This window comes from Gymnoscopelus braueri, assembly GCF_963280865.1.
Source record: "Gymnoscopelus braueri genome assembly, chromosome: 23".
NCBI classification, from domain to species: domain Eukaryota; kingdom Metazoa; phylum Chordata; class Actinopteri; order Myctophiformes; family Myctophidae; genus Gymnoscopelus; species Gymnoscopelus braueri.
This window is the reverse complement of record NC_137625.1, coordinates 40,554,435-40,567,678: the sequence shown is the minus strand read 5'-3', so window position 1 is coordinate 40,567,678 and position 13,244 is coordinate 40,554,435. Positions and strand designations below refer to the sequence as shown.

Genomic DNA, 13,244 nt, shown 5'->3' with positions numbered 1-13,244 from the left:
CAGCTGACCATTTATGATGTAGGCTAGGGCTTACAAAGATTATGTTTATGTTATAGGCTATAGGCTAATATTTATTATATTTGATAGATTTGATATAAATACTGTAGTGCCTCTTAGGCTATATTTATACTGTATTATACTAGTATATATTATATCAAATCTCCATATTTGATTATAATGTAATATAGAACTGGATTTGAGGAAATTACTGCCAGAAATGAGGTTTAAATGGGCTATTGGACAGTTTTAGAGCAGTTTTGGTTTGCCCCTCTGTAGTCTATTATTAAGTAACCATATTTCCACAACAGCTGACATCCTTGCCTTATTGGCAAGGGCACCTCCCTTGTACCGCTGTTATAACTGTATACCTCTGACCTTGGTTATGAAAGGATATCTGCCTTTATTAAAGCATGGCCAGAGTGCACGACCAGTACTCCAAGTGTACCGGTGCAGAACAGAATAGGCTCAGCTTTCAGATTTTCAGCCTTTTAGTTATGAAGATGTCAAATAATAACCTGGCCTACAACATCTGGCCATGGTAATCCTACGGGCAGAAGAAAATCCTTTTTGCATAGGGGTAGAGTATAGCAAGAAAGAGGGAGAAAGTGTGTGTGTGTGTGTGTGTGTGTGTGTGTGTGTGTGTGTGTGTGTGTGTGTGTGTGTGTGTGTGTGTGTGTGTGTGTGTGTATGTGATGATCTTCACAAGCAAAGAACCAGCCATTGTGTGTTATGGTCGTGTCTTGTGTGTACGTATATTTTCAAATTTCGGGACTGGGGAACAAGTGCACATTACGTGGAGGATCTAACAGGTAGAGGAAATAGTGTTGCTTGCTGCGGAAGCACACAGTTTTTGAAAGTGCAAACTTTGTTTTGTGGGACTATTCCCTGCTTTTGTTGTGGACCACATCAAAGTTAAGGAAACATGATCTGTTAAATAAACCTTCATGCTATTGTGGCTTTGTGTCAATACGCCTAGTACTACTAGCACACCAAGTACACTTGTTACAAATGGCCATAAACAATAAGAAAACATGTCTTGTCACTGTAATCCCAATTGCTTAAAGCTTTTAGATGAAATTGATAGCCGTTTCCGTTTATGCCTTAAATTAAATGCTGACATAAAATGTTATGGGGTTACGATTGCCAGACCTGCTTGTGGAACAATTGTTTTGGCTGCCCAGATTGGCTGTGTTGTCATATTTCTCTTTGCCTCAGAGCAAAACATGTGAAATTATATCCTGATGAAATGGGACAGCTGTCAACCCTGTCAATGTGGTACAAAGATCATGGTGGATGGATGGATATGAGTGATGATAAGACTATCATGCATATGTACAGGAACCATGACAGATTAGATTACTTCTTTTGAAATATTTTGAAGATTTTTTAACATTTGTAACGCAAATCTCCTCTTATGGGGGTCGTAGCACACAACACCTTTTCAGTTGGAGGTCCACAAGCCAATAAATATCAATTTAGGGTCCTCGACAATAAAGTGTTGTTCTTGATTGTAGGGTTGTGGGTCTAGATTAGAATAGAACCTAAATTATTCTGTTGGAACTTGGCCACAGACTAGTGGTCTGTGGCCAAGTTCCACCTCAGTTGCTGACCTGAATTGCCTTTGGACTGGAAGTATAGCGAGCTACATTTTCTACTAGCCTTAGCAGATGCTGTTTCAGACTGGTCAGAACTAGTTGGAGCGAGTGAGGAAGTGTGAACAAGAGAGAGAGAGAGAGAGAGAGAGAGAGAGAGAGAGAGAGAGAGAGAGAGAGAGAGAGAGAGAGAGAGAGAGAGAGAGAGAGAGCAAAAAAAGAGAGCAAAAAAAGAGAGAAAGGTTTTCCTGTTGCTAAGACCATGTTTGACTGTCCAAACATAAAACCCTAGTTATCCATATTGACTGTAAACTCGTCATCGCTATTCAATCCCTTGACCTGTATATTGTTGGAAAATGCAGGTCAGATACGGTCATGTGGTAACATCCTCTTTTGGTGTTGAATTCTGGGTCCACACTCCACAGAGCAGCAGTTGTAGCTGTTTGACCTCGGCAAGTTCAATTGACCCCCTTCTGCCTGATAGGTGTAATTATAACTCTCCCTCTCTCTCTCTCTCTCACTCTCTCTCTCTCTCTCTCTCTCTCTCCTCTCCTCTCTCTCTCTCCTCCTCTCTCCTCTCTCTCTCTCTCTCTCTCTCTCTCCCTCTCTCTCTCTTCTCTCTCTCTCTCTCTCTCTCCTCTCTCTCCCTCCCTCTCTCCTTACCCTCCGCTTCTGTCATCCTGCTTTCTCAACCCCCCCAGCTGTGATCATGTCTTCAGTGCTGGAGAAACTCATTACCCCCATGAACACTGCACCCCTGGAGCCCCCAGGAACAAGGTGACTGTGGTGGGAGTGGGCCAGGTGGGCATGGCCTGTGCCGTCACATCCTGCTGCGGGTAAGAACAACAAAGAAGTGAAAATCTGGCGTTCCTAGCCACCTGTCTGCCTGTCTGTCTGTCTGTCTGTCTGAGTATCCCGCAGGCTTGGCATTGGGTTTCATGAGAAGGGACAGATGGTCATGATGACATTGACTTACTGTTCAGTCCAGTATGCCATCCATATGCTACATGCAAAGTCTGTTGTTGTTCTTTTTTTCTTTCTTTTTTGTTAACTGTAACTCTTAATTATACGTAGGCCTGTTACAATTATTACATAACCGCCCTAATCGCAATTATTTTCCATTATCGTCAAAATCTTTTCCATTCATCTGTATTAATGAATTCATCTGTTGAAAATGTTCATACATTTTCAAACATTTAAAAAAGAATAGTTACTACATCATTTATTTTGATTATTGGTACAGGTCATTTCTTTTAAGTTATTTGACATATCTGCCTTGTGCAAGTTTTGTTTACAAAACCTAAACGGTAGCATCAATTTCTCACATTTCTACCACTTCCAGATTAGCACACGAATTAACGTGACCTCTTCTCTCTTCCTCCCTCACACCTCCTCTTCTCATGCCACTCGACCTCTCTTTCCACAATCTTGTCTCGTCACATGTCATTCAATGCTCTTCCTTCCTCACTGCCTCATTCGCCCCCCCCCCCCCCCCCCCAACACAACTTCCCCTACTCCTCTCAACTTCGTTCCCTCCTTACACCCTTTCTTCCTTGCGCCCTCCTCCTCTCCATCCCCTCTTCCTCTTCGCTCCATTAGGACTTGGCTGATGAGCTGGCACTCGTTGACGTGATGGAGGACCCGTCTGAAGGGCGAGATGATGGACCTGCAGCACGGCCTCCTCTTCCTCAAGACCTCCAAGATCGTCGCTGATAAAGGTTTGTCCTGGACCGTAGGCTGATACATACATACACACACAGTCAACTCTTTGTGTTTGATGTTGTGATTCTCTCCCTCAGGGGCACACCATCTATTGAAGTAACTCTCTCTCTCTCTCTCTCTCTCTCTCTCTCTCTCTCTCTCTCTCTCTCTCTCTCTCTCTCTCTCTCTCTCTCTCTCTCTCTCTCTCTCTCTCTCTCTCTCTCTCTCTCTCTCTCTCTCTCTCTCTCAGACTACTCTGTGACGGCCAACTCTCGCCTGGTGGTATTGACGGCGGGCGTGCGCCAGCAGGAGGGCGAGAGCCGCCTCAACCTGGTGCAGAGGAACGTCAACGTCTTCAAGATGATCGTCCCTCAGATCATGAAGTACAGCCCCAACTGCACCATCCTCGTCGTCTCCAACCCCGGTATGAACGCGCCACCCACTAGCAGAGCGCACAGACTTTCTCTACACGTTTTGTTGTGTAAAAACAATAATACTTTTTCTAATGTTTAGTCACGTGCGGTTGTCCATGTCTGTCAGTTGTGGTCTGGCTCTGTTTATATGAGCATACACATAATTAAAATAAAAGGCCAAACTAGGGTTGGGCAATTAACTGAAAATATATCGAAACCGATATTTAGAACCAATAACCAAATAATCCTTTCTTATATATCGACTACTTGACACCAAAAAATTCAAATCGATTTTGTATAATTGACTAAATCGATTACTATGATTAACCACTTAAAGAGGTGGTGCCATGGTTTTGCACTTTTTCTGTTTTTCATGTGTCTATAATGTTGATACTTCATTAAGCCCCCTGGTGGTGTTTTTATGGTGTTTTATGTCTTCTCTGACTATTTTGAGTTTCTTCCTGGAGGCTGAAACCTTGAGGGTCAAACGTGCCAATAGAAAAACAGCACTTTAATGACACAGTAAAATTATACCCTCCCCCTCATTATCATAACACAACAGGTGTGGGCATGAGGAGGAGGAGGGACTAGGACAGGTGGGTGGTGCTAAGGTGGTGGAGGAGGTGCTAAGGTGAGAACCAGGTATACTTAATGAACTGGAGGCGTGTCCACATAAAAACATAATTTTAACACTTTCTGTACACCTTTTTGAAAAAAATCTTCCTCCTAGTGTAACCATAATACCTGATGATTATGTTTTAGGGGGGGAAAAAATCACTGAAAATCACGGCACCCCGTCTTTAGCGTTATACTTCATTGTACAATGGTGGCGTACAAAAAGTAGTCAAGTACAAGTTCACAATGCGTCGCATTGTGACGCGTTGTGAGCTTGTAGATCTGCTATTGTCACTATCTTCTTTTTTTTAATAATGGTTCATTAATTGTAATCAAGGCAAAAGTTTGAAATGATCTTGCTATTGATTTGAAGTCATATCGCCCAGCCCTTGGTCAAACTATTAAAATTAGATGTGTGTGTGTGTGTGTGTGTGTGTGTGTCTGTGACAGAGAGAGAGAGAGAGAGAGAGAGAGAGAGACATAATGCACACGTGCCCGTGTTAATGATCTCTGATTGTAACCCTCTGTACAGTTGACGTGTTGACCTACGTGACCTGGAAGCTCAGTGGTCTGCCAAAGCACCGCGTCATCGGCAGCGGCACCAACCTGGACTCTGCCCGCTTCCGCTACCTGATGGCTGAGCGCCTGGGCATCCACGCCAGCTCCTTCAACGGCTGGGTGCTGGGAGAGCACGGAGACACCAGTGGTACGTAGACAGAGGGAGGAGAGGTGTTGCTCTAAGCTTGTAGATCAGCTATTTTCGGCAAAGATATTTAGTGTAGAGGGGAAAAGAGGAGGGGGCCTTGTATAGGCCCCTGGGGGACTCCAGTCACCTACCGTAAGTATAGGGTAGAGGGTTTAACCACTTAGGCCTAGGTACACGTACATGGATCTTTTTCTAAACGCACATTTTTGTGTGCGTTTGGGCCTTTCAGCCACATGCAAACGGTGTTTTTGGTCGCTAAAACGGATATTTTTGTAAACGGATAAATAAGTGAAGGTTTTCCAAAACATGCGTTTCAGTGGATCTGTGTGGACATGTAATCCGGAGATTTTGAGAAACGATTACGTCATCGCGCATTCGCACATGGTCATTATAATAATAAATAATATAATGATACATAAACACCAGACCGCTCATGGTCATTATAATAATAAATGAAGAGAGAGAGAGAGCAAGGCACGCTCATTTATGGCAAAATAATGTCATAATTAATAATAAGACAGTGGTGGGAAAAGTAGCTCATTCACTGTGTGACGAAAACCCTCTTTCTCTGCGCCGAGTAGCGCACACGGCACGCACACGGGTTGAATGTGGGGTCTGTCGTCCTAAAACGCAATCGCCCCGGGTCAAAATCCAGCGACCATGGAGCGGCCGCGGGTGGCCCGCTCAAAAGGTGCGTGGGGCGGGGAGTTTTGGGACGATGGAATGAATTGATGAAGTAAAACTCATTTGTTTGCGTAGCCCCTACGGAACCTCTCCCTCCGCTGTATAGCTCATCTCGGAGCTATACAGCGGAGGGAGAGGTTCCGTCGGAGCTACTGTTTGCGTAGCCCTGAAACATGACTGTCATACCATGACAGTCATGGTGCTTAGAGTCCCTGCTTTATGGTGGTGTTCGATTTTTTTTTACATTGCCAACTCTCACATGTACATAAACGTTCAGATTTCAAATATAAAGTGCTTACCCCTGAGCCACGGACGTTACAAGGCGATCCGGACCGCGATAAGTACCCGTATCTCCCGTAGTGTGCAATAAAAAGCATTTTAATCCGATCGCCGGACATTTTCTCAAAATTTTCTCCGACGCTTTCAACCATGCCACACTAATGGTTGGGGGGTGTATTGCACTCCGATACAAAAAAAAGGAAAAAAAAAAAAGAAAATGTCCGGCGATGGGATTAAAATGCTTTTTATTGAACAATACGGGAGATTCGGGTACTTATCGTGGTCCGGATCACCTTGTAACATCCGTGGCTCAGGGTTAAGCACTTTATATTTGAAATCTGAACGTTTATGTACATGTGAGAGTTGGCAATGTAAAAAAAATTGAACACCACTATAAACCAAGGACTCAGCGTCATGTGAACCATGGCTACTGTTTGCGCTGCAGCTGCGCCCTAATAATGTTGTTTTCGTTTATGTTCACGTATGCTCAGTGGTGATGCTATTAAAATAATGCAGCTATTGCAGTATTGGGCCTTAACATGTGATTAAAAATATGTATAGGCTATGTATTTGGCCCCTCATATATAAAATAAATGTAGATATAAAATCTGATATAAAATTGAAACTTGCAGCTGATCAATGCGTTTCTGCGTCTACGTGTGGACAGGGATTATTTTTAAAAACGGAGGACTAAAATATCCGTTTAGTAAAAGATCCATATACGTGTAGCCTAGGCCTTAGTAAACCCTCTAGTTAGAGAAACAGACTTGAGTTGTACTCTGACCGCTTTTTTCTGTCTACACCAAATATCTTCATCCAAAAATAGCCGATCTACAAGCCGTTTTGAGCTTGTAGATCGCTATTTTTGGCAGATGTGAATAGGCATGCTGGGCATGCCTAAGCAGTGATTCAAAGCATGACTCTGAATCTGCCGACCATTCCAAAGATTCGGGGCTCAAAATCACGGTCAAAACTGATCGCAAAAGTAACTGATTTTCAACCAAAAAACACACCACGTCATATTTTATGGTAGAAAGTCTGTTAATTTCAGTGAGCGACGCATTTGTATGGCTAAGTATAATTTAACAATTCAATGTAGGAACAGTCAAAAGGGCCCTTCCTGAAGATCTCAGGTTACACATTGTTTAATAAAGTATTTATAGATTTCACATGTAGCTGGAAACAAACCCTCCAGGGCTTTAAAAGCAAATGATCAAAAAGGTAGCAAGTGAAAGAAGGCTGTACTGTTGGTCAATTGAAATGCTGCTAATTTACAAATATGTGGTTATTGTACTGTTGCCATGCCTTGTTCCTCTGTAGTCTGTACAGGCAGAGTGTCTAAATGTCTGAAATGCTGGATGTACATTTATTGAAAGAGCTTCAGAGGACAAATATCTTTGAAAAATCTAAATCTAAAAAATCTAAATCTAATCTAAAGATTTTTTTGGAAACATTTTAACAACACATAACTTGTATGGGCGTCCCTGGAACAAAATATGTTCAGACTGCGGCCAAATACATATTAATTTGGGGGTTCTTGACATGAAAGAGCTTGAGAACCACTTTTAAAGAGCACATCAAATGTATTCGACAGTTCTTTTCATGCGGTGCCATGTTAAGCCATGTTAATCAGTAGTGTTAATAAGGATATCAAATGTTGTGTGTTTCAGTGCCCGTGTGGAGTGGCGCTAACGTGGCAGGAGTCAACCTACAGAAGCTGAACCCTGAGATTGGCACAGACGCAGACAAAGATCACTGGAAGGAGACACACAAAGCTGTAGTCGACAGGTACTGCTGTGTGTGTGTGTGTGTGTGTGTGTGTGTGTGTGTGTGTGTGTGTGTGTGTGTGTGTGTGTGTGTGTGTGTGTGTGTGTGTGTGTGTGTGTGTGTGATCTACACATTTTACACCGTCAGTGAGAATGTACAAACATTCCTGTGTCAAACCTTCCATGTTTCAACTCTGTACTGAAAATCCTGAAATCTTTGCACATCTCTCTGCTAATACACCAGATGTTGTTGTTGTCAATGAAGGCTCCAGATCAGTTTCCATTCTTGAAATGGCCTGCACCTTTGACTCTAGCTTAGAGGAAGCTTTTATGACCAAAGTCATTAAATACCAGCCGCTCCTCCATACCATCACAGAGCTAGGCTATAGGTGCTATAGGTAAATGATTAAATATGTGTGTGTGTGTGTGTGTGTGTGTGTGTGTGTGTGTGTGTGTGGGTGGGTGTGCGTGCGTGTGTGTGTGCGTGCGTGCGTGTGTGTGTGTGTATGTGTGAGAAGGCAGTGAGCAATCAAGCGAAGGCAAGCAGTATCAATGGACGGTGAAACATAAAACCATGGTTTAACTTACCAAACACTGTCAGTTAAAGCTATCCAGAGGGGAAGCTATGTCTGTATACATGTGAGATTCACTTGTCATAACATATAACTCTGTAGCATTCACTACTCAGAATGATATTAATATAATACAAAACATTTTGGGGTAATGACCGATTATGGGAAAGAGACCCATAATGGGTCTGCGTATAATCCCCCACATGAGCATCACTGCCTTGATGGTCTTGATGCTGGTGGTGGGAGGAGAATGTGCAAGAATCAGAGTAAAAGAACTGGTGGAGGATGAAACCTGGTGGAGTTGTAAACGCTCATTAGAGGAAAGGTGGGAATTACTGTACATGAAAGGAGAAAAGCATGGTTTAGCGGAGTCAGTGGTGAATGACACAGATGTGGGAGAGGATTTGTGAAGGGAGTAGTCTTCCTGATTGAACTTATGTATGCTTAAGCTCCATGTCATAGAACAAAGAGTTGCAGTCTGTAAGTGCCAGATAGTTAGATAGGAGTAAACGGCTTACATTTCCTAAAGTAAATATAATGGTTTGCCATGAACATAATCCTAAAGACCACTGTCACAATGAAATCTCGAAGCCTACAGTAGCTAAGACCCTTGCAACCCAACAACTACAACCAGAATGTTTCAAAACACTCATAAATGTAACAATTTATCGCAACAAATGGAACCATTTATTGAAACAAATGGTATTCAGCTATACTGTACTTTGCGTTGATGGCTCCGGCTCTTAAGGTGTTCTCTAATTTTAGCTAAGCCGCATGCTAAGGTAAATTAGGGAACACTATGCAAAACCCCCCTTGGGTGTACAAGAGTGGGCCCAAAGCAAGACATTGAATCAACTTAAATTGAGCCATGCAAAACTTAAATTCCAGTTTAACTTTAGATAACCACTGTATGTTGTAGAGGCCTATTTTCCAGAGTGTCTGGCAATACCATGAGTATGTATTTAGTGTGGTTGACCCACTATGAGAATGTGGCCTTTGACCCAGTGACTACTCAAGTGCCTAATGACTTTGCAGTGTGGTGGTTTGAGACTCTACTACAAGTATTGGTTTCTATCCATAACTGCCTCCCATAGATAAACTGTACTAACTGTACAAATGCCTCTTGCTATTATGCATATCAAGAGTTAAGGCATAGACAGCTTGGTTTTAAATGTTGATCATTAATGTTAATCAAATTACACTCATTCCACTAAAGAATCTTGGGGTAGGACCCAGAGACTGTTCCATGTTTATGGGAGGGGTCCACTGCAAGAAAACATGGAGGGTCATGCAAGGTCAAATCTAATTTTAACAATATGCACAATAAAAACTGAACAAATGTTTCCCTTTAAAAAAAAGTTAAATAACATTAAAAGCTTTTGTCCAACTGCCATTAAGAGAGAGAGAGAGACTTTGTGCACTTTTAGTAGGTGGACTTAAAAATAAAACTTGAATTGACATAATACTAAGTTTCAAATCGTATTATTAACGTAAGTCTTATTCTGAAGTCTGACTAGTATCTATAGGAAGTCAGATTATTACTGAAGCCGCCCTGATGCTGATGGAATGAGAACTGAAGAAATGTGGCCTAACTTTATGTTTACTAAGTGAAAACCATGCACTGTGGAAGTGGCTTCTCTTTCAACCTACGTAGCAGTAATGCTGAGTCATATGCTGGCTATGATAGTGCAGTGGTACAGAACTCAGCTACTCTACTACACCATTCTGCCTGAGGAGAACTTTGACGCGTCCGCCCAGAAGGACAATCGTTGCAGAAAGTTCTTTAAAATGTATTTACAAACTACACACTGAAATATATTTATGTCATAGGGAGGGTCACAACCTTTTTTTTAAATCCTCCAATGACCCCTAATTTTAAACACTGAACGGTCCCTTAGGAGGAAGCCTTTAGTACGAGAAAGCCTTAATTAAGAGAGTTAAATTAACACCATGGACCGTGTTCAGAATCAGGTTTACATGACATCACAGGTTTACAGGTGTAAAGAAGTGGGGGAATTTTTTTTTTTCATGTTTGCTCCATCATTTTGTAGTATTCCATGAGAAGAGAGAGGATAGAGGCAGAGTGAGAGCAGAAGGGAAAGTGGTAGAAACAGGTTAAATAAATCAAATAAAGATATATACATAATGTATATCGTCTCTGTCGGGTGGAAACCTCATATGTCCAAAACTGTTACAACAAAAATATCAAAAGTAGCAGATCTACAAGCTTAGAACGCGTCGCTTTGCGCCGGGTTTTGAGCTTGCAGATCTGCTACTTTTGATATTTTTTTATGTGACTCTGTAGTATGATCAAGTAGGGCAGGGGTTTTCAACTGATTGTGATCCAGGGACCACCACCCTGACTAAGAATCAACCAGGGGACCACTGTTGTGTTGGCTGGGGATATGGGCCTAAGATTAGTCTTTTTGGTAACACTTGCTATGCATCCCATGTCTGCAATGCATTATAATCAGCTTGAATCAGAATGATGATGATTATAGTTAAGAACTAAAATACGCATAACCCTTTATGAGGCTGTTTCTCAACCAATTGTCCATGGACACATGTTCTTAAATAATGTTATGCTAGTGAGCAGAGCGTTTTTGAGTGATTTAGTGTTGAGAATTTCTCTTACTTTATCCAGCCTTCTATATTAAACTCATATTAACTGATATACTGATTTGTAACTCATGTATGAGTGAGCAGACACACCCTATTACATGGGCACATTTCCTAATAATGATAACTAAGGCAATCCGGTACACTTCCCTTTCTCCTCCCTTTTCTGTGGAAGTTCTTGACCTCCTACTTCCCAGTAACTGCCTTTCAACTACATTGACACGTCATCTTAGGTCACCAGGTCATTGAGTGAACTGTTTCTCATGGCATTATTACTGGTGGTCCATGTCCGTCTCTTCTTGCAGCCTGATCTCCAGAGAATACCGTAACATTGCACGGAACGAGTGCACTTCATTCCGTGGATAGTCGCCTCGGAACTCCCAAATTGCGTGCATATGTACGGCGAGTCCCACGGTGGGCGTAACCAGTCGCAACACGGAAAAACCCGGAAGCAGAGCAGTCCGCACAATAAAATTTACGATTCTGTGCCTATCGGTACATAACTCAAACGGCGCTGAGTAGGCACAGGCGAATGTCCCACCGTTCAGGACGGCAACTCGGTCGCCTTAGCTCCCTCGGTGGTCCTTCACGGGGGGACAATTAGCCTGTGACTGCGCGCCTCCGAAATGGTTTTGTCACAAAGGCAGCGCCGTACCATATGCACGCAATTCGGGAGTTCCGAGGCGGCTATCCACGGAATGAAGTGCACTCGTTCCGTGCAATGTTACGGTAATCTCTGGAGATCGGGTTGCTTCTTGGCTATAGTGGAGTCTCACGTCTCATGTCATTTTCTGGCACGAACCTTGCCCTGTACATACTCTTCAGGTATGCCAGCATGAAAATACTACTGTAACAGAGATACGTAGTTACAAAAGGTAAAATAAATTTTGCTTTTACTGTAAGCTCTGGGAATTCTGCCTGGCAACTCATCCAGAACTTCACAAGGGACTGTGAAGTTCTTCACTTTGCTACGTGACTCAATGCATGATCAGGGACCACATGCAATACCTCCACGGACCACCAGTGGTCCATGGACTACCAGTTGAAAACCCCTGAAGTAGGGCACTAATTTACGAAAAAACACAAAAAGTTAGAACATGGAGATTTCTGCCCGACAGCAACGATATACAGATAACGTATGTGAGAGCAGAGTGAGAGCAGAAGAGAAAGTGGTTAAAGGTTAAATAAAACAAATAAAGATGTGTACATAATGTATATTGTCTCTGTAGGTGGAAACCTCATATGTCCAAAACGGGATCGGGATTCAAATTCAAAAATAGCAAAAGTAGCAGATCTGCAAGCTCAAAACGCGGCGCAAAGCCACACTCTGCAGTCTGCATGGTGTTTAGAACATTTTGCTTCATGTGTTATGCACACATTGAGTGTAATCATGGGCAGTGGTCTGTTGATCAACACTTGACCCAGAAAGCCCCAGTGCTGCTCTGTGTAGATTGTGACGGAGCTTCCTTCCTGTTGTGTTCCAGTGCATACGAGGTGATCAAGCTGAAGGGATACACCAACTGGGCCATCGGCCTGAGTGTGGCCGACCTGACCGAGAGCATCATCAAAAACATGAGCCGCATCCACCCTGTGTCCACCATGGTCAAGGTAGGTCCCAAGAACTCACGCACGCACGTTAGTTTATTTCAGAGTTAAACTAACACTGAAGATTTGACTGTGTACAGATGTGGACGTGCACACATACACACAAAGATTTGATGCAGGAAAGAAAAAACCTAGTGGATAATAAATGGAGTTTATACCAAGTGTGCCACATAATATATTACATTTTAATGTGTGTGTGTGTGTGTGTGTGGGGGGGGGGGGGGCGTGTTCATGGGGGGTTACGATATTTGTCACTGTACGTATGATTTTAGTTAGTTTCAGTTTGTTTTGTAAACAGACAATACAGTATCAGTTAGTTAGTTTGGGTAAAGCCTTGTTTTTGTTTTCATTTCAGCTAACTAAAATGTTTTTCCAGTTCTGGTTGTAGTTATTTCGTTATTAGTTTCAGTTAACTATAAAAACCCTGATGCACACGTGTCATTGTTTTCTCCTGCAGGACATGTACGGCATCAGTGAGGAGGTGTTCCTGTCGCTGCCCTGCGTGCTGAACAGCGGAGGCGTGGGCAGCGTGGTCAATATGACCCTGAACGCAGATGAGGTGGCCCAGCTGAAGAAGAGCGCAGACACGCTCTGGGGCATCCAGAAGGACCTGAAGGACCTCTGAAGACCCTCCCCCCCCAAAAACACCCCCCAACGATGCCCCCTGAAGCAGGGCCGAAGAACACGAGCGT

At 42.9% G+C, this 13,244-nt stretch overlaps 1 protein-coding gene across 1 annotated transcript; it reads left to right on the top strand.

The window, feature by feature from the left end:
* Window positions 1-2,301: 2,301 nt before the first annotated feature.
* Window positions 2,302-13,180, top strand: ldhba (lactate dehydrogenase Ba; the record flags this gene model as incomplete). Its single annotated transcript, XM_080421728.1, is given in 10 exon segments — window positions 2,302-2,359; window positions 2,362-2,412; window positions 2,415-2,428; window positions 3,192-3,233; window positions 3,235-3,310; window positions 3,544-3,717; window positions 4,854-5,027; window positions 7,661-7,778; window positions 12,432-12,555; window positions 13,010-13,180. Coding segments are annotated over 10 exon segments (999 nt in total). The 3' UTR covers window positions 13,178-13,180.
* Window positions 13,181-13,244: the final 64 nt, after the last annotated feature.